The sequence below is a fragment of the Prosopis cineraria genome, unplaced genomic scaffold (assembly GCF_029017545.1).
Source record: "Prosopis cineraria cultivar Desert tree isolate PC_DT_omini unplaced genomic scaffold, ASM2901754v1 PC12, whole genome shotgun sequence".
NCBI classification, from domain to species: Eukaryota; Viridiplantae; Streptophyta; class Magnoliopsida; order Fabales; family Fabaceae; genus Prosopis; species Prosopis cineraria.
The window spans coordinates 42,548,565-42,569,768 of record NW_026555343.1 but is presented as its reverse complement, the minus strand read 5'-3'; the positions used below and the strand labels follow the sequence as shown (position 1 = coordinate 42,569,768).

At 31.3% G+C, this 21,204-nt stretch overlaps 2 protein-coding genes and 1 long non-coding RNA gene across 6 annotated transcripts; all 3 read left to right on the top strand.

Annotated features, from left to right (window-relative positions):
* Positions 1-3,033: 3,033 nt before the first annotated feature.
* LOC129287757 (uncharacterized) lies at positions 3,034-9,207 on the top strand. 2 transcript variants are annotated; one of them, XM_054923989.1, is made up of 9 exons: positions 3,034-3,439; positions 4,215-4,352; positions 4,579-4,731; positions 4,913-5,018; positions 5,326-5,508; positions 7,090-7,252; positions 7,597-7,910; positions 8,227-8,319; positions 8,744-9,207. In XM_054923989.1, the coding sequence occupies exons 2-9, from the start codon at positions 4,338-4,340 to the stop codon at positions 8,803-8,805; spliced, it is 1,089 nt and encodes a 362-aa protein (XP_054779964.1). In that variant the 5' UTR covers positions 3,034-3,439; positions 4,215-4,337; the 3' UTR covers positions 8,806-9,207. The 2 variants fall into 2 exon arrangements, with proteins under 2 accessions (XP_054779964.1, XP_054779963.1); XM_054923988.1 differs by having other exon boundaries at positions 3,034-3,496.
* Positions 9,208-10,928: 1,721 nt separating this feature from the next.
* On the top strand, positions 10,929-12,248 carry LOC129287761 (uncharacterized). Its single transcript, XR_008587799.1, has 3 exons — positions 10,929-11,044; positions 11,286-11,346; positions 11,880-12,248. It is a non-coding gene; the product is annotated as an uncharacterized LOC129287761 (long non-coding RNA).
* Positions 12,249-15,532: 3,284 nt separating this feature from the next.
* Positions 15,533-19,382, top strand: LOC129287755 (cyclic nucleotide-gated ion channel 1-like). Of its 3 annotated transcripts, none has more exons than XM_054923984.1 (8): positions 15,545-15,790; positions 16,212-16,425; positions 16,635-16,847; positions 16,952-17,250; positions 17,845-17,956; positions 18,129-18,374; positions 18,449-18,840; positions 18,952-19,382. In XM_054923984.1, exons 1-8 carry the CDS (start codon positions 15,786-15,788, stop codon positions 19,238-19,240), a joined length of 1,770 nt encoding a protein of 589 aa, XP_054779959.1. In that variant the 5' UTR covers positions 15,545-15,785; the 3' UTR covers positions 19,241-19,382. The 3 variants fall into 3 exon arrangements, with proteins under 3 accessions (XP_054779960.1, XP_054779959.1, XP_054779958.1); XM_054923983.1 differs by having other exon boundaries at positions 15,928-16,425; XM_054923985.1 differs by having other exon boundaries at positions 15,533-16,425; positions 18,936-19,171.
* Positions 19,383-21,204: the final 1,822 nt, after the last annotated feature.

The window sequence follows — 21,204 nt, the reverse complement described above, 5'->3', positions numbered from 1 at the left end:
AAAGGAAAACTAATTTTTACATTAATACATAGATTTTGGTATCTTCTTTATTTATATGCTTTTTAATATTATGACTTATATTTAGAGGCAGGGAAAGGATAACAAGAAGACAAATTTCAGTAGGGTGCCCATAATTGACTCCCTTCCAAATGGCCCGTGCACGCATGCATTACTTTATTAGAAAATCCCTTTTGCAATTTTAGTATAATATTTAGGGCTCTAAAAGCAGCATTCAATGATCTCGCCGCACGTTATCCCCGATTTAATTTGTTAACCAGTATCATGAGCTTCCAGTATACTACTGTACATTTAATCCAAATAATTAAGTCAGAGCTTTCAAATGTCGAATGAATAAATTAAGCTTCTAATTTATAATTACCAATAGCATCTTCTCCTAGACGTCATCAGATGATTCTAAACAGAGTGAGGTGTTCAAATCCGAGTCGCAGCTTTCAAAAACTATACTTGTGCTTTAATTATAAATTCCTTTTCAAAGCATATGTTTTACTTAACATTTACATTAAAATATATAAGTGTTGGCTATATTACCAAATTTTCTCTAAAATTCAATATTTTAAATTTGTTGAAGTAAATAAAAATATAATAGAAAAAGTTTCAATAAATATAATTTAAAATTTTTAAAAAGACATAAAATGAAGAGATGATAGTCATCTTTCTCTCGAACTTTTTACGTAGGATATGGAGGTGTCATGAATTCAATCTTAAGTTATTTTTGCCTGTGTTACAATTCTAATTTTCCTACAAATTTTTAAAAATATTCATCATTAATAAAGGAGACCTAGAATAAACCTAATTAAGGAGTAAAATAATAAAATATAATATTAAAATAATCATCATTAATGAAATTTTATTTTTATCAAAATGTTTTATATTGCTACATTTTCTCTGGCAGTCATATTCTATCTAATGCATAATATGTGACACTTTTTAAAAGCATTGTTCAGTCAAAATATAGAGCATTTGGATAAAAATTATAATATTTTTTCAACTATATCTTTATCTTATTTATTATTTATTTTAATTATTATTATTATTATTATTATTATTATTATTATTAAAAAACCATGAAATAGTTATTAATATATATATATATATATATTAATAGAAGACCACAACAAAACTGTGTAGATAGACAATTAAATCATATCAACCTACAAAAGGCTGTAGAGGCCATAAGCCTATAACAAGCATGGGCCTTGTCTCCTTGAGTGAGTTAAGGAGTGTAAAAATATAGTTATGGTTTTATTTAAGAACACTGAATCAGAGGATCCAAATCAAAGTGACGAAATTTTAAAAGTTGAATATAATTTATGGTGTGTTTGGATACCTATCAATTATATCTAGGTTTGGATTTGAATTTAAGAAAAAATTTTATTTGGGCACTTAAAAATTTATATATTTGGATTTAGCCAACTTATAATTTCTCTATAATTTTAAATTCCCTTGACACTTTTGTAATTTAAAATCTTAGTAACTCAAATATCTGTTTCTCTTATATTTCCATCATTTATATCTTTATAACTTTTGTATCTTTTCTCATTTTTTGTTGATTAAAAAATAAAAATTTACTTGTCCTTTCAATTTCTCTTTTTTATTTTGACTTTCAATTCATCTATTTTTTTCACTTGAAATTTTTAAATTACTCACACAAAGAATTTTAAATGCAAATTTAAAACCATTAATTCAAAGGTTACCTTTGTGGTGTGTTTGGATCAATGTGGATTTGACTTTGAATTTAGATCAAATCTCTCATTTGAGTATATAAAAATTTATGGATTTACCATCTCTCGTTAAATTTCTTTTGTAATTTTAAATTTTTTTAATCCTTAATTGTTTAAAATTTCAGTTACTTTAAATATCTCATCCTTTTTCGTATCTTTTTATTGATATATATATATTCATTATATATAAAAGCTTATCACTTTTAATTTTTTTATTTTTGTTTTAAATCTCAACTCATTTCTTTTCTTTATTTAAAATTTTTTAAACTACTTAAATAAAGATTTTGAATATATGAATTCTAGATTTCAGATTTAAAATTCAAGATTTGAAATCTAAAATTTAAATTCAAATTTCAACTATCCAAACAACCTTGGTGTATTTTCTTGTGATGTACTTAGCTGACTCAAGTTAAATTATAAGCCCAACGACATGTCAAATTAATGGTTAGCTTCATTTTACAAGCATGTGCTTTGTTGATGGTATTGGGCTCTGCAGCTCTTTTAAGTAAATCATTACTATCAATAACTGTTTTAGTCATTACATTTTGAAAAGTCATAATAAGAAAAATTGGTAAGAACAATAATCTCTTTTTTTAATGAGTCATTTTCTTTCGTTGAGATCAAATTTTGCAACAAAATCACCCATGCCTGGCAATGTTAGAGAAGTCATCAATAAGATACTGAAAACTGTGAATAGCCATTCTGCCCATTTTGTCGAGATAATATTTTTGGAGGGGTGTGGCAGCTTTATGTAAGCTAGAGTTTGATTTTTGGGGGGGGGGGGGGGGGGGCGGTGATAGTAAAAAAAATTAATAGATAAGTCACGCTTACTATCATTTTATATAACCATACATGAGATTTTCATCTCATACAGCTCATTGTTCAATTCTTTCAGAGTAATTGGATTCCATTGAAGCACTGAATTGCAATCCTATATTCAAGCCAATATGATACTGGAACTGACAGACAATTTTGTATTATACAGGCAATTTTGTATTCACATGTCAAAGTCGGGCCTTTCATAGCTTCATGCTGGGCCTAAGCCCCAATAACACCCTAGGGTTTCAAAAGACAAGGCACTTGTACCCAAAAACAAAACCGAGACATGGTAGTTGAATGGGCCGAATTAGCCCATACATGGCACATGCTAGTCTCAAAAAAATTACATTAACAGTAATCAATAAATTAGTTTAAAATTTTAAATACAATAAAAATTGAAATAATAGTTTTTTCCATAATAATTATAAAATCCACATTCAACCTGGTCTGAAACCCGGGTTGAGCCGACCCTGTGAAAAGCTGGATCCTCCACGTCTTTTACTTGTCGGAGTTTCTCTGCCTCCCTCACTTTTGCTTTGAAGAACGTTCACCGGCCGTAACTAATTTCAGGAACCCCATTGTTACATTTATATCTCGCGTAATTTGTAAATATTATTTCCCACCCCTTTGAAAATATCTCTTTTCGCCGCTATTCAGTTCCGTGGAGCACTTTTTCCTACGCTACCTGTGCCCATCAATTCGGGGAGCGCCAGCGTTTGAAGTTTCATCTCTAGTCCTATTTACCAGTTTAACTTTCATAGCTTCAAGCTTCTCGGCTAAAAACCTCAAACTTGGTGTTGGGTTTCTGAAGTCATCGAGATACAGGGTGATTTTGTCCTCGTCCTCGTGTCTGCTGGAGATTCAGGAACTAGTGTTAGGTACTCTTTTGCTGGATCTTCATTTCCCCCTTTGGCTTCGCGGATTTTTGGGTTCTGGTAAAGGCATTTAATTTATTTACTATTAGTTTTAAGTTTCACTTTTGAGTACAAGAGAAGTGTTTTTAATGAAAGCATCTGAGGCTAAGGACCTGGTAACAGCTGAGATCTGGTTCATTTATCTACTTCGATGTGGTTCAGCAGGATATTGCTGGCTGCTATGATAGTGTTACATGATTCGGATGTTCATGTGGTGGATAGTTGTAATGCCTAGTCTTATGGAGAACTAGAGTAGACAATTTTTTGTTTGACAAGGATATCTTTAGAGTATCTAAAATATTGTGGTTGAGGATCCACTTATTCTTGCATATTGAATAATGAGCTTACATATTCGACTTAGATGAAGCAAACTCGAATGAGGTGTCTTGTTGCCTCAAGCTAACTGCACTATTTTGTTTATGTCAATGTTACTTTAGTACTAGCGAAATAATAATGTAGTTGTCATCAATCGTGCTAAAACCTTTCTGATTGTTTTCTTGACGCTGTTTTTGTTAAGTAGTTTTTTCTTTACAACTAGATAATACTGTTTAATATATATCTCACCATATTAACATCACCGTAATTTAGTGGATATTCTATATATTGTATTGAGAATAATTTTTAAGGACACTTTTAGGATGGGTTTGAATTTCCATCAGTAGTGTGTGTTGGTTTCAACGATGATAGGTTCCTCTTAGCAATTTATCTTGGAATTCAATCATTATTCTTCTTGTTCCAGATAAAAACTACTGCAATTTGAAGTGTTGTAGACATCTGCAAATGTTTTGTCTTCAAAGTGTGGCAGTTGGTGAATGATTTAAATTCCTTCCAAAGACATGTGGCCAGCCTTCTTCCAGTTGAAATGAAGAACTCACAGGTTCTCTCGTCATGCTCCTTTTGTGCTATTACTATGTATTCTTTCCTTATTTAGAATGGTTGTCATACATATCTCATCAAATTGTTGGGTCTACTGCGTTTGACCTTTGGTCAAATTTTTTTGTAAAGAAACTATTTTCTTTAGTCAATCAAAACATCTCTTCTTAGATTATCTGAATATTGGATGTGAAACATCAACATGAAATGGAAGTTTTATGGAATTACAGAGCCCAAAAGAAGAACCCTCAACTCAAGCGTCTCATGAGTCAGAAAGTGAACAGCCAAACAATCATACAACTGATGCCCCCATTACAGACTGTGGTTCAGTATCTGCTTCAGGCAATGACAGCAAAAAGGTTTCACGGCAGGATATTGAGCTTGTAAGACAATCCACTGTTTATAGACATTTGACTAGATTTCTTTTATTCTGAGGATTTCCTCATGCTTTCTTTGTTTCTTTCTTTTCCTGTTGTTCATTTCTACAGGGATAGTTTACAGATGCTATCTTTAACTGTTCTGTTTCTGTTTCTAGTTGATTAGTTGTTTGAACTACTTTTGTAGGTCCAGAATTTAATAGAAAGGTGTCTACAATTATATATGAATAAAGATGAAGTGGTTAAAACACTTTTGACTCGGGCAAAGATAGATCCTGGATTTACAACTCTGGGTAAGCACCTTGAAGTATCTGTCATGCTATTAAATGTTGCAATTCTAGTTGATAGTCATATTTATATTATATTTCTTATTGAAACTTATCATCCAATTAATGGCTTTTCTTTTTTCCTTTTATGAGTTACACTGTCATTTATGTGTCAATGATATGGAAATCAATCTACTTTGACAGACAAATTGTGCTTGAAAAATATGTTCTTGGATGCTATTATTATTTTCCTTTCCTTCCCTGAGTCCAAAATTATAAATATCAGTATCTACATCTCCAATTGTGCTTGGACTCATTCTTTAAGTTAATTCAGTGTGGCAGAAGTTGGAGGAAGAGAATGCTGATTTCTTTAGGGCCTATTACACAAGATTAAAATTGAAAAAGCAAATACTCCTCTTCAATCACTTGCTTGAGAATCAGTACCATTTGATGAAGCATTCCATTGCTCCAAAGGTTCCATTGGCTCCGATTCAGAATGGAATTCATCCAATGCCTGGTAAATCTTGCCTCAGATTAACGGAATTATTCCATTATGCATATTGTAAACTAAACAGTGATTGTGATGAATGGCACTTACATTTTCTTTTTTATATTTTATTTCATATGTGATTATTATTCTAACTGCAACATTAACATCGTAGCCAACAACTTGAATCTGGTCATATTTCTCATGGCTAGTCACAATTGACTGGTGATTTCCTTTTAAGAATGGGAAAGAACAAATACTGGGCAAAAATGTAGGGTTTATAGAAGTTTATCCTACCCAACTAGATTTCTTATCAATGTATATGCGTTCCTGCATGTTGATCAGTCTTAACGATATTATATTAAGAAAGCAATTTGGTAGACTAGGTAGATGATATCTCAAGATAATGTTAGTTGCACATTTTTCCCTTTAAGTAAAATGAAGGGTGAGCTCATTGGTCCAAAACCCAATGGGTATATGTGCTTCTTTAGTTGCCAGTTTACTTTCTTGTCTATGAAATGAAAATGATTAATCTTTCTTCTATACTCCATTAAATTCTTTGGATATTTAAGCTCGCTATTTTATCTTACATCTTTCAAAAATTGCACTCAAATTTTTTATGCATAATAATCATCTTAATATTCCTGGGGATGGGCAATATATGTTTGTTGGTCTTTTCTATTTACAAGTCACACATTTCCAATGAATTTAGTGATTTACTTGCGCTTCTACAAAACATCAACCAATCACATTTTGTCCTCATTGATTTTCAAGAATGCAAAATCTATTTATGATGTTAACATTCATTCCACCGCAAAATTTATCCAAAAAAAAAAAGGAAGAAGAAAAGAAAAAAAAATGATTTGAATTGCCTTCTCTGAACTTTCAGGATCTCAATATTGTTAAAATTATTGCATAATTTATCAACAAGCAAATGTTTTTAACTACTTTCACTGCAAGTTCAGAATCTTGATGAAATGTATGATATAGACAAACGCCATAGCCAGTTTAATGAAAATATCAATGAGTGTCCAACAGTTACATCTGTTGTTTATATTGATATCTACCCGGAAAATGCAGATATTGATGAACATGAGAGATGGTGCTGATATGGACACAACCACATGAGAAACTGTGAAGTGTTATACGAGTTTATGATTTTGAAGTGTTTGTGTTACATAGATGTATGCTGTTATCTTCTTTGGATGTAAATTGTATTTGGATAAATTCAATAAGGAAGCTAACACATGAATTTCAGGGGAATGGGTACTAGTTACTAATCAGAAACACTTGTAGTGTATTGACTATTTGACTGTCACTGACCTTTACAAACCAAATTCGAGCTTTTAGATCATGGTTGGAATTGGATATTGACGTTGGTGGATTCATGAGGATTTATGTTACCAAATAAATGCTTGGGAAACTTCCTGGACCTAAAAGTCTTTTTGAGTCTTTTGCAAAGACTTCCTAGTTTGGTTGCTGAATATGTGAATATCATGTATGCTGTAAAGTAAGATAAACTAGATAATTCTTATGTGTTACGTTCAATTCTTCTGCTACATTTTCCCTTATACCCCCATTATTCTATAATACCACTTGTGTGCAGTGCAGTCAACAATCTGCCTATGGGATACCCAGTGTTACAGCCTCCCAATATGGCAACAGGTCAACCACATCTTGACTCCATGGGCTCTGGAATATCAAGTTGTCATGTGGTTAATGGAGTCCCTGCTCCAAGCAATTTTAATTCCATTCAGATGAATTCTGGGAATGAGTGAGAACCTATCCAACAACATACTATTTTTTTCCATTTTCAATTTATTGAACAAGAGCACTATAACGGCTCTGTTATTTTGGCATTTTGGTTGTTCTCCAGATGATTTAGGATAACTTTTTTTATGAGTATTTCCGTCTGGAATGTGTAAATGGGTTTTGCATTGTTTAAAAGTTACAATTGCTTTGATCAATGAGCTATTACTATTTATTAGCCTGGTTACCATGCCCGTAAATACTAATAGTGAAAAATGGAATGCTTGATTACTTCTTTGTTTTGCTCTGTTCAAGTATTTTGCTCGATAGAAATTCTGCTAATGGCAGCTGCTTTTGTCATTGTTGAAGCATGGTGATGGACCACAGTGCTCCTGATATGGCTCCTGTTATTCCATCAATTAACTCAATGTCGTCATTGTCAGAAATGGCAGTGAGTCCTACATCAGTAGCATCCAGTGGTCGTTTCCCATTTACTGCAGCAGATTTATCCGGAATAAACACAGACGCATCAGCTCTGGATACCGCCTTTGCATCTGAGGTAGCCAGTTCAGCAGGACTGCAACTTGCAGCAGAAGGAAACACAGCAATTTCCAGATCGCTTGAGCAAATTCCGTGGAATTTTAGCCTATCTGATCTATCTGCTGATCTGTCTAACTTGGGAGGTATTAAGTTATTTGACTTTACGCAATTCATTTTTATATTTTTAATTTAGTTCAACTTAATCACAGAGCTCGTCTGGGAATGAAATGTTTCAAATGTACAACTTGTGTTGTTCTATCATACCTTGAAAGACCAACAGTACTTTAGATATTTGTGCAAAGGTGAAGCTGTTGGAAACAAGTTATAACTTAGCAAAGATGCAGTAATATCTTTCAAATAGAAGCACAAATCTCTGTCATTATGTGTACAACAGTACTTAATTTGGACAAATTGGACTTCCTTCTGTTTTCTTCATCAATTATCTTGAATTCTTTGCAGATTTGGGGGCCCTTGGTAACTATCCTGGTTCACCATTTTTGCCGTCTGATTCTGATATGTTGCTTGAATCTCCAGATCAAGATATAAATAATGGTAAGTGCATGTGTGTTTTTGTGTGTGTCTGAATTCCTTTCCCTTTTTACATGTCCTGACTCTATAATTATTTTGGTGAAAAATAATGGGCATACTAAATTCACATGACATGTGAAGAACTAGATGATTGAATGCATTAGAAAGAAATTGAACTTTCTATAATCGCACACATTGACAGAGGACCTAAAACCATATAGAATGACTATCTCAACGAGGAAATTTGGGAAAGAAATCAAATATTTAAAGCCAGATAATCAATAATGAAGTGAAAAATTGATAATGACAAACATATACTTTCTGGAAAGGAAATATACATTTGTATATAATGCTTGAATCTACGTGAAAACTTACTCCTTACTCCCTCTGGCTTTGGTCCAAGCTTTGATTGTAAATTGCAACAATGGCGGCTTTGTTTTGATTTCAGTGGATGACTTTCTTGTTAGTTCTGAGCCGCAGTGCTCTCACTCAGACGAGCAGAAGTCGTAGATGCAGGTTAGACAACATGTGTTTGGCATGAAAATTGATAGATTAGTTGAATTGGGGGAATAAATGTCATTCAGTTTATTGAATATCACCTTAGTGTAGGCAAACTACCCTTCATTATCATCCTCTAGATGGAAAATTTCTTTGTTACTGGGTAGCTGTATTTTTCTGTATTCATTGGGGAAAACTATTGTTTGGAAGGGTTGGGGGGGGGGGGTGGTTTGTTGAGGATGGAATTGATGAGTTTGGATGCATATTGGTAGGATTTAGACCATTGTCAGTGCCAAGGTTGGTGGGTTTGTACTCCAGAACTTCACCTGATATAGTGATGAAATGAACTGAATTGAAGTGGAGCACTCGTTCTTCGATGAAAATTGATTGATTTGATTTTTTTTTCTTCGGAGATGAAGCACAGTTCATTTCTTTGGTTATGACTATTTTGCTTTTTGGCCAAAAAAGAACAATTTATGCATAAAAATATTAAAATAGAAAGATTACATCAAGTTCAGGGAATTAAGGATAGATCCCGCCTGTTACAACATCTTGTCAACGGCTTTCTGATGGCATTGAGCCCCACATGGTGATGGTTGTCTGTTTTTGCCTGAAGAATGTTTAAATTTATAATTATTACTAGCGGTGTTTATTGACATAAAAATTATTATTTTAATATGATTTAGTTTTTACCATTTATTAATTGGACATACAAATATTATTTCAAATTATTTATTTTTAAATTTACAATTTTTGTTGCAAAATATTAGAGCATAGCAAATAATTTAAAAATAAATTATTTCAAAAATATTAAAAATTTATTTAGTTCTTAATTTAACATCACGATTTGAAAATAGTATAATATTAATTCTAATTAAAAATAACTTTAATACTAAATTTATTTTCTCAAGAAATTTCCATTTGAGTTTTTTCAATTTTTAGGAACCAGTTTTTAGAACTGTATTTTTTTTTTGACCTTTAAGCTATAATTTTTTAAATATTAATTATAATCTCCTCATAAATCAATAATAATGGATGTTTAATTAAAATCAAATACTGAATAATTATATTGTTATAAACTTTCATTTTTAAATGGATTTTGAATAATTAATCTTGATGGCTATAAATTTTGGAAGTTTAATAATAATTTTCTACACAATTGAGCTATATTATTGAGAGGGTAAGAGCATATTTCTTTTATTAAAAAATGTAAGGTATTTTTTAAGGAGTTGAATATTAAAAAATTTAAGATATTTTTAATCTTTTGAGGTATAATTATTTTTTTTTAAAAGTGCCTCTATTGATAGTGACTTTATATTTATATAAGGTGTTTAATAAGAGTAAATATAAAAAAGATAAGGTTAGTTTGAAAATATGTAACTATTCTATTAGAGATGAGATTTAATTAAAAATATTTTATATTTTTTTAACGGAGGAAGTATTTGTTAATTAATTTTGTTACAAGTCAATAATAAAAAGAAAACTTAAAAACTTCATTTTTCCTTCTCATATGCAGAGTTATCAATTAGGGTCGAGCTCGTCTAAGCTTGAAAAAATCTAAGGCCGAGCCTCTTATTTGAGCTATAAAATGGTAAATTGAGTTTAAAGGAGCTAGTCTTTTTAAACTCAAAAATAAAAGGGCTAGCCTTTTGAAACCCTTTTATTTTTTTAAATTTAATATAAAAAATAAACACTTCAAAACTAAATATTATGTGTAATAATTGATGAAGCTTCACAAGAAAAAAGATCAAATTATATTTATGATAATGAAAATCATTAAAATTTAGTTGATGATGTTGATAAAGTTTAATTATTATCAATGTCGATTTTATGATGTTGCTACTTTTGATCAAACTTAAATTTATTATTGTATGTATTATTTTAAATTTATTATGTTAGATTTAATATTATGTATAATAATTTTTTTATGATTTTAAATGTTTTTTAAAATTTTAAATTGAAAAATAAAAAAAATGTATATAGATTTGAGGCCCCTTGAGAGTAACAATTGAGTCGGCAAAAATAAAACCTTAATGTAAAATTAGGTTTTATAAAGCTAACTTGTTTAGATTCTGACACTTTAAAAACTGAACTGATCTTAACTGACAACTCTATCAATATGCATGAACTCAAGAATCCTATTTGCTTCAAGGCTCAGGCTCAGGACACCCCTCAACGCTTCCCATCCTTCTATCCTCTCTGCTTTTCCTCTGAATGGTTCCCCAGAAAGGGAAGGAAAGACGACATTGGAGTAAGATGCTCTCCAAATTCCTTCTCTTTCTAAACCTTCAATTTTCTCTGCATATTCTGCTCCTCCATTTCTACATGAATCGTTCATTTTTTTAAGGAAAATTCCCCGAATGGATCCAAACTTGGTCGGAAATAACATTAACTACACTGTCACATAAATTAAATTTCAATGATTTAATTTTAATTAATATTTCGAGAGTGTTGCTTTTTTTTTTTTTTAACGAATTGCTCATGTGAATCAGGGGTGCCAAAGGTTAAGTTGTAATTTGAAACAATCATGTGGACTCAAACGGCCTGAGACTGGTAAGGCGACTGAAACTTATATGGCCATAATTAGGAGCGTTGTGCATGAACATGAAATGGGCTTAAAAACTAGATTTCATGACTCATGAACAGTATGGTTTGCTATAAGGTATGGTTTGCTATAGGATATAAATGGCTTATTTATTTTAAAATATATATTTAATTGTTTAACTTTATAAAATATTTTATTTTAATATTTTAACTTTATAAATTATCTTTTGAGTCAATACTATTAGTTTTCTTTCAACAAATTTTTACATTAAACTTTCAAATATTGACAATATTTTTAAATATTAATATATTAAGTTTAATTTTTTTTTAAATCACAATAATTGACAAAAAATAATTATTTAAAACTAAAAATAATAGGGTTAAATGATTAAAAAGATACTTTACAAAAGTAAAAAAATAAATTAAAATTTTATATAAAATTGTAAGATTAAAAGTATACTTTGACCTATTTTATTTAAGGACTAATAATAGACGATAATTATTTTTTAAAAATTAAATTATTTTTTTATGCATGTATATAGTGGATATGCAGAAGACAGCACCCAAGTATTAGGCGTCACCTGAGAAAGTGGATTGGAAGGATGATTTTTGTTGAAACCTAAACTTAGAAGACGACTCATCCTTACAGTTTCTGCTTTTTAGTTGACTTCGTGTAACCAGGATCGATGCATAATTGGAGTCTGCAATCATATGTCGGAGGTGATCTTGATCAGTCGACAAATTATAATTAGAAGACGATGATTTAAATGTCACAGATAGAGAAGGTGCGAGAAGATAATTAAATAAGCATGATTTGTAATGGCGCTGTCTCTTGATCCATTATTCTTTTACATCCCGGAGATTATATTGACGGCAAGCGAAAATGCCTTGTTTTGGATAGGCCACTGAACATTACCACCTCTGTTCTTCGCACATTCCTTGATCTCTTCTACATCATTCTCCGCGTAATACTTCAGATTCTAACTGGTTTTTATCCCCCCTTCTTCTCTGGCTATTGCAAAAACGTGCTTCTTATCAAAATTCGTCATTGACAAGGAATTTATTTCTCTCTGTATTATATTTTGTTGAGAAAATGATGAAAGAGAAAACTGAATATCCATTAATGGAATGATACGGTATGACAATAAAATTGATCATTCACTTAAAGGATTTAACACACCAGTCTATCCACCTGGGTGATTCTCAAACCTCTTTAAATGTGGGATTAAATTCCCTTACTCAACACAATAATATGATCCTTTTATATAGATTTAAGGATATCAACTAACTAAGTGATTAATACTAATTACTCCTAATATTTTAACATACTCTTTCGTCTTTATATATAAGAAGTCTTCTAGAATTTTTTTTATTTTTAAATATAAAAAGTTGTCAACATATTTTTTATTGAATGGACCATTATACCTTTATTAAATTAAAAAGAGAAAAAGATAAGTACTCTCGTTAATTTACTTTAAAAAAAGAAATTTATTTTTTATTTACAACAATTAAGGATAAAATTGAAATGTTGTTGTACCTTTAATTAAATAACTAATTTTTATTGATTTGTATAATTTAGTTAAAAATATTTTATATATAGGAGGAAGGGAATATTTAGTATTTTTCCTTAGGTTTTACTGTGCGTTCACTACATCACATTCTATTCATCTCCATTTTTTTTTGAATAAAAATATTCGTCTCCATTATTGATTAAACTGTAAGATGAATCTTCTTTAATTAATATGCATGGGGACTTTGTTATTCGATCGGCTTCTACGCGGGTACGGCCTTGATCGAGTCATTTTGCCTTTCAAGTCACAAATAAATGTTACGACGCAAAGTTGGATGAAACTTTTGAAAAAAGTAAATTCATTTCCACCTCTAAGGTATCCAACACCAATCACTGAAGGCTTCATCTTCAAGTTCAATATGAGAAATAAAATAATTTCTTTGTTATAAAAATCCTCAGTTCCAACTTCCAAGTACACGTCCCACTGTTATAATTAATAATGCTTAGAACCTAATGGCCTCAATACAATGGCTTTCTGATGGCATATTGACCCCCTCATAGTTGTAACTTATATCTGTTGTTGCCTGAAGACTGCTTATTCAATATCTGAAGTCAATAACGTTGACTAATTTGAATTTGAGCTGAGTCAAGCCCAAACAGGGCTAGCTCTTTCAAGCATGTTTTTCATTTCCATTACCTCAGGAATTGAACCTAAAAGCTAATGGTTAAGGAACTCAAATTCCTTCCATTTGGGCCTTCATGTGTCGGTAACACTGCTCAAACATTTAGGTTAAATTATACATTAGTCCTCCAAACTTTGAACTATATGTACATAATATTTTTAATCTTTAAAACTTTATAACAAACTCCCTCAAAGTTTAGAGGGGTTGTGTGTAATTTAGCGATATTTATTAACATAAAAATTATTATTTTAATAATATTTAGTTTTTATCATTTATTAATTGGAATTACAAATACTATTTATAGTAAATTTTTTTTAAATTAACATTTTTCGTTGGTAAATATCATGTAATAGTAAATGAGTAAAAAAGAAATCATTTTAAAAATATTAAGAATTTATTAATTATTAATCTATAAAATTTGAGTTTTTAAACCAGTTAATATCACAATTAATATAGAAAGTCAACCTTTAAATTAATAGTGACCTTAACCAATTTAGAAAGGAGGGACTTTCTACGCTAACTGTATCTCACAATTGGTTTAGAAAATCCTTTTATTTTCATGGGGCACTTTCTAAACCAATTTAATTTTTGATGTCTAAATTGATTCTAGAACTAGTTTAGAAAGGCTTTTTTTTAAAAGCCTTTTCTCTCACTCATGTACAAATTTAATATTGAATAATTATAATATAAACTTCTATTTTTAAATGATTAATTTTTGGAGGCTATAAATTTTGGAAGTTTAATGATAATTTTCTTATTACTTGATAGAAAATTCTTAAACATTTAAAAATAATTTTAGTAAAAATTAACTGTGAAATTAAAATTTGTTCTCGGATGATTTTCAATCAAATTTTTTATTTTCTTTTGGCTAAAATCCATAGAACTTCCCTCAACTTCATAGGACCTCTTACCTTTAAAACTTGATTGAAAACCTTCCTTATCTTTCATTTTTATTCATAAAAGCTCCTTTCGTCAATAAAAGCTGTTAAACCATTAACAGATTTTAATTGCCACATTATATAAATATTGCCACATCTTGATGATATGTCATATGAAATGGCTTTGTTAGCATTTATATTATTCTATGAATGTAAACGAATTGGCCCTTCAATTTGTACTTATCAATGTACCTAATCGGATATCCGTGTTCCCTTGCCATGGAAACCTTTCAATTTCTCAACAATAGTTTCTTTGACCTTCATAATAACATCAACATATGGGGAATATGGTTTACAGCATTAAAAAATCAATCAAGTGTATCTCGAATTAAACTCTTTCATCACATACAGCTTGGATGCAAAAACATCAATGGACTTTTCAAGATGAAGGTATAAAAATCAAGCACTCTTGCATAATTTTTCATTAAACTGATTCTATGTTACCCAAATATTCCTTCTAGACCACGATTTCCAAACATTATTGTCTACATAGAAGCCTATAAACTACCCAATTATATATCAAATTCTCGACCTACAAAATTTCTATTCAAGTGCCTGTACTTTCTACAATGGCCAATTCCACACTGTCATTGGGCCCTCTTTGTCATTCCTGGGACTCCGTAAAAACCCTCGCAAACCCTGTTGGATCTGTCGGTGATAAATAACTCATTGGCGTCACGATGAGTTCAAGGCTTGGCAAAATCTGATGCCAAGATGTTAGGTTCAAAGGAGTATCCCACCATTGAGTTGCTAAAACATATAATTTTGCATCCTTATTTTTTTTTTTTCCATCTAAAAAGGTTTGAGGGCTTTGGACAGAAATGAAGAAAAGATTCAAGGGTATTTTGAAACATTCATCTATCTTCCCTAAGCCATGTGGAACATGTCATTTAACTAAACTTGTGTCAAAATCACAAAAAGTTAAAAAAGGAGAAGAAGAAGAAGAAGAAGATGTGGTAACATTTGTTAGTGATTTAACAGTTCTGTCAAGGCAAGGGATGCTACATGCACTTCATCTAAAGTTTAGGGAAGACTATTTTTGCTTTTTGGTTTTTTTTCCTTTTCAACTAATCTTCCTGTGAGTTTTCCCAGTGTTGTTTTTGCTTTTTGGTCCATTGAGTTGTATCATTGAGATAAGAGCACACCCCTCTAACGCTCTATGCTTCAAAGCTCAGCCTCAGAACGCTCCTCCTCCTCCTATTTTCTCTTTGCTAATCCATTCTGGAGCTTTGGTTGAGACATTTTCTGCTCTTTCTGGCCTCTCTGCACTGTGCTTTTCCTCTGCCTCGTTCCCGAGAAGGAGAAGGAAAAACGACAATGGAGTAAGACGCCTGACCTGAGTCTTGCTTTCTACTCAATAATTTGCTTCTCTTTCTATATCTTGAAGGCTCCTTATTGTACTTTGGGAATTAGACAATGCTCTACAGTTTCTGCTATTTAATTTACTTGGCGTACCCAGGGTCGATGCGTATCATATAATTGGAATCTCCGATTTTCATCCTTAGAGTTTATCAGTCGGCAAGTTGTAGCGATGGCGTAAAAGCCAGACCCTCTTTGAGCGAATTTAATTAGAAGACGCGTCCATATAGAGAAGGTGTGAGAAGATAATCAGATAATGAACATGAGACTTGAGAGTTGGAACAAGATATTACTAATGACATGTGTGATGGCACTTCCTGTTGATCCACTATTCTTTTACATCCCAGAGATTGACGGCAAGCGAAAATGCCTTGTTTTGGATAGGCCATTGACCATTACCATTTGTTCTCTTCGCACGTTCCTTGATCTTTTCTACATCATTCTCCACGCAATGCTTCAGTTTCGAGCTGGTTTTATCGCCCCTTCTTCTCGAATATTAGGTTCGGATGTGCTCGTTGTTGATCCTCAGGCTGTTGCAAAGAGATACTTATCATCAAAATTCATCATTGACATCCTATCAATTATTCCACTTCCCCAGGTTCTTCTCATTCGATCATTTACTTTCTTATATATCACTAACACTCACATAAATAATCTCTTTGGAATTCGCGCTTTAGGATAGGATCACTGCTTATTAATAAATGAAAGCTTCTGTAATTTTCTCTGTGACATGATTATTACTTTGATGCACATAATACAACATTTGCAGTTGATCCAACATTTTTTTTCCCCTTTAAATTTAATCAGCTTTTTGCTTTAGCCATCATCCCGATCACAAATTCAGCAATTCCATGTATAGCAAAAGAGTGCTTGAAGTACATAGTAGTAGTCCAGTACGTCCCAAGAATTGTTCGGATCTATCCGTTATTCAGCGAAGTGACTAGAACTTCTGGCATACTTACAAAGACAGCATGGGCTGGTGCTGCTTACAATCTCCTCCTTTATATGCTAGCAAGTCATGTAAGCTGTTTTTATTATGACTCACGGATGAGACCACGTGCCTTATCCATAATGTTAGATAATCACAGTATGTAGTATGACCAAGCTTGGAATATTGATGCCAGGTGGTTGGAGCTTTTTGGCACCTATTTTCGGTAGAATCAGAGATTCAATGCTGGAGCCAAGAATTGAAGAATGCGAATCTATCAGCGGCTTCATACATGAGCTGTGGACATCATAATTCAACTGTCATATCACTTCTCAATAATGCTTGCCCCCTCATTTATCCTGATGATATTGACCACCTCGGAGTGTTTAATTTTGGAATATTTGTCGATGCTCTAAGATCCCGTGTGGTGGAATCAACAACCAATTTTCCTAAAAAGATTTTCTATTGCTTTTGGTGGGGTTTGCGCAATTTAAGGTTGGTGAATCGTCTTAGTCACTTTGCATCCAATACAAGGTTCACATTTTATATACTTGGAACCTAGCCCTCTAATGTCCCTTCTTTGACGTCACTTCTTTTAGACCCAAATTAAAGCTTACAGATTAAAAAATTAGAAATCTTAGATTTAATTAGTTGTCAATAAATTTTATGATATTTTAGGATGTTGTGTAGAATCTAAGCATAAGTTTTCCAAATTATGATCTAGTGGTACAATGTGTGTGTGTGTGTGTGTGTGTAGATAATTGAGTATTGCTTTTCTTAAAATAAAATGTTACACACTAGCTAATTGAGTATCTACCCCGAACAAATTATGCAATATTAAAAAGAAATAAAGAGAATGGTCAATTGCACAATTGGATCATGACTTTGGTACAAACTTCAAGTTCCAAAAAACAAAAAACAGAGTATATCATAGTGGACATTGGTAGGAGGACATCAAAGCCCCTTAGCCCTTGAAACATCAATTATATCTTTTTTTAAAAAAGAAATAGTTTTCCCTTTCAAGTTTTTTTGGATTTTATTAGTTATTAATGCTTGTAATTATTCATAATTTTGTGCTATATTCTGTAGTTCTCTCGGGCAAAACCTCAAAACAAGTACATCTATTGAGGAAATCATCTTCACTATCTTCATTGCAATCTTCGGGTTGGTTTTATTCTCGTTCCTCATTGGAAACATACAGGTGATTAGTCATCCATTCTGTTAAAATCACACATGTTATCCATGCATGCTAAAATGAATGACTTGGAGCTAGCATTCAGTACAGTCAGAATTCAAGTTGTGTGTTCTACGTACAGAGACATATATTTGATGAATGATCTCAAGTTGCACGTGTTGAATATTACTTGTTACAGAAATATCTACAATCCATGCAATCTACGGCCATTAGCGCCGAAGAAATGAGAGTGAAAAGACAGATTATGGAGAAATGGATGTCCAACCGTAAGTTGCCTGTGAGCTTGAGGGAAAGAATCATGCAGTATGAACATTACAAATGGCAACAACACGAGGGTGTGGATGAGGAAACACTAATCAACAGTCTTCCCAAAGATCTTAGAAGGGACATAAAGCGTCACCTTTGCTTTGATTTACTTAAACAAGTGGGTATCATCCTTAATCAATAACCTTGGCTTGTTGGTTTAGTTTTGAATACTTTAATTATATGCTTGATCAGGTGCCCATGTTTGAGCAAATGGAGGAGCAGTTGTTGGATGCACTTTGTGATAGGCTGAGGTCAGTTCTTTATACAGAGAAGAGCTACATTTTTCGCGAAGGAGATCAAATCGATCAAATGCTCTTCATTCTGCGAGGAAGCCTCTCTACCATGACAACCAATGGTCGAACAACTGGTTTCTTCAACACCTTCGTCATGAAAGCAGGTGACTTCTGCGGAGAGGAGCTTTTTCCATGGGCCTTGGATCCCAACTCCTCAATTCTTCCCATTTCAACTAGAACTGTAGTATCTATATCAAAAGCTGAAGCCTTTGCTCTCACCGCTAATGACTTGAAGTTCGTCGCTTCCCAATTTCGACAACTTCACAGCAAACACGTCCACCACACTTTTAGGTAAGGCTTGCAATCTCATTGATCATGTGCTATATCTCCTTTAGTAAGCTTTATCAGAATGGCACAGAACCATGAAGTTCTCTTCTTTATGGTAGGCTACTTTTTCTGCAGGTACCATTCCCTGCAATGGAGAACATGGGCTGCGTGTTTCATACAAGCAACTTGGCGTCGCCACCTCAGGGTTAAGATTGCGAAAACATTACGCGAAGAAGAAGCAGCTTTGGCAGATGAACAAGGGTCATCAGCAACCAGTCTGAGTCTGGGTGCTGCCATATATGCATCCGTGTTTGTCAGCAATCTCACGCTGCGAAGCTGGCGAACACGTGGCGAGCAAAACCAGAGTTTTCTTTTGAGACTGCCTCCGAAGCCGGACGAGCCTGATTTCTCAACTTGCAATTGACTCTCTCCGGTGTTCCTCACATGTGCTTAATTAGAAATTTAACCATGTTTGCATGATGCACGTTCGTAGCTTGTTGAATTCCGTCGACCAATTACATATTTGTGCGCAATGAATTCAAGCTCTCAATTTGGGGGTCCTTGTTTCGTGCTGTCCAAATTTGAAGTTTTTTAATTTCATTTATTTTTTTATTTTATATTTATTAAAATAAAATTTTATAATGTTTTTAATAAATAGTTTGTCATCGATCATGATTGTGTAGATTTAATTTGAATGATCTAATTTAATGTTAAAATTTTTATAAATTAACCATCCAAATATATTCTAAATAGTTTAGATTTAATATTAAAATTTTCATAATTTTTATAAATTTTTATTTTAACCAATATAATATTAAAAATAAAGATAATATTCTAATTAGTACTTTTAAATTTGAACAATCTAAATTAAATTTAGACTATTACGTTAGTAACAAACAAATTTATTAAATTTTTTACAATTTTTTATTTTATTAAATATAAAATTAAAAATATTAGATCTAAACCATTCAAATTAAATCATTTGGACAGTCTACATCTCATGATATTCTTATCACTTTGGTGAGCACCGAAGATGATTCCCTCAATTTGATATTATATATAACATATATATACCATCTTCTAAGACAAAGGATGATATTTTTCCCTATGTAAATTCATGAGATTGACTTTACGTGAATTTACATTGTCATTCCTTAGATTTACAATTATACAACTTTTTTAAAAAAAATTTGAGTCACCTTTCATTGGCTATTTCAATCTTTTAATTATAAATACTTCCTTCATTAAAAAATTTAAAATATTTTTTAAGAGGTTGGATGTTAAAAAATATAAAGCATTTTTAATCTTTTAAAATGTAATCATTATCTTCTTTTTTCTTTTCCAAAAGTGCTCCTATTAAATATGTTATTTTATATTTTTTTAGGGTGAAAAACTTTATTAAATAGGGATAGATATGAAAAGATATGATTAATTTTAAAAAAATAATTATTTTATTAAAGGTGAGATTTGATTAAAAAGGCCTTACATTTTTTAACAAAGAGAATAAATACTATATATATAACTTCAATTATTATTAACATCTTTATAAGATAAGTAATTGTTAGCAAGATTGTTAAACTCACAAGTTTAATTAAACTCATAACTGAAATGTAAACTCGAATTGTAAACTCATAAGAGTTTACTTCTATTAATAAATAATCATTAAAATATGATCATAATTCAATTTAAATGTATTTAAAATATAAATTATTAAAATTAAGTCCATCTATATTAATAAATTATCATATATAAAACATATAAATTTTAAAATAAGAAAGCTAATTTTTGGTATTTTTTATTTTTATTTTTATTAATATTAGTTTTTGCATTTTAAGTTTTTTTTATTTGAATCAAACCCTATAACTTTTATGAATTAGATTCTTCACAGTATACATGTAACTTGCCCAACTAGAAAAAGAATTAAGGAGCTTAACAAGTTTAATTAAATTTATATTTAGCTTGAGTTTATGAATTAGTTGACACGATTTTATAAGTTAAAAATATAAAAACAGTAAACTCAAAGGTAAACTTACCGATTTAATTGAGTTTGTATCTAATTTAAATTTATGAGTGAATTGACATAATTTTATAAGTTAGAAATGTGAAAATGTTAAATTTAAAAAGTCAACTCAAAAGTTTGAAGATTATGATTGTTAGTTTTGTGTACCTAGCTAATTTAACATGTATATTGTTGTTAAACTTTTGAGTTGATTCTTTGATTTTATTATTTTTACATTTGTAACTTATAAAATCATGTCAACTAACTCATAAACTCTAACTAAATATAAATTTGGATAAACTTATAAGTTGATTTTATAAATTTACTATTTTATATTTTTAATTTATAAAATTGTTTTAACTTATTTATAAACAAGAACTAAACACCGC

Bases quoted from the DNA above. Each gene is read 5' to 3' on its own strand.
- LOC129287755 (XM_054923983.1), top strand. From the start codon at position 16,084: ATGAACATGAGACTTGAGAGTTGGAACAAGATATTACTAATGACATGT. The intron at 16,848-16,951 runs GTAAGCTGTTTT...TATTGATGCCAG, and splicing joins TTTATATGCTAGCAAGTCAT to GTGGTTGGAGCTTTTTGGCA. The intron at 18,375-18,448 runs GTGGGTATCATC...ATGCTTGATCAG, and splicing joins GCTTTGATTTACTTAAACAA to GTGCCCATGTTTGAGCAAAT.
- LOC129287757 (XM_054923989.1), top strand. The intron at 4,732-4,912 runs GTAAGACAATCC...CTACTTTTGTAG, and splicing joins CACGGCAGGATATTGAGCTT to GTCCAGAATTTAATAGAAAG. The intron at 7,253-7,596 runs GTGAGAACCTAT...TCATTGTTGAAG, and splicing joins CAGATGAATTCTGGGAATGA to CATGGTGATGGACCACAGTG.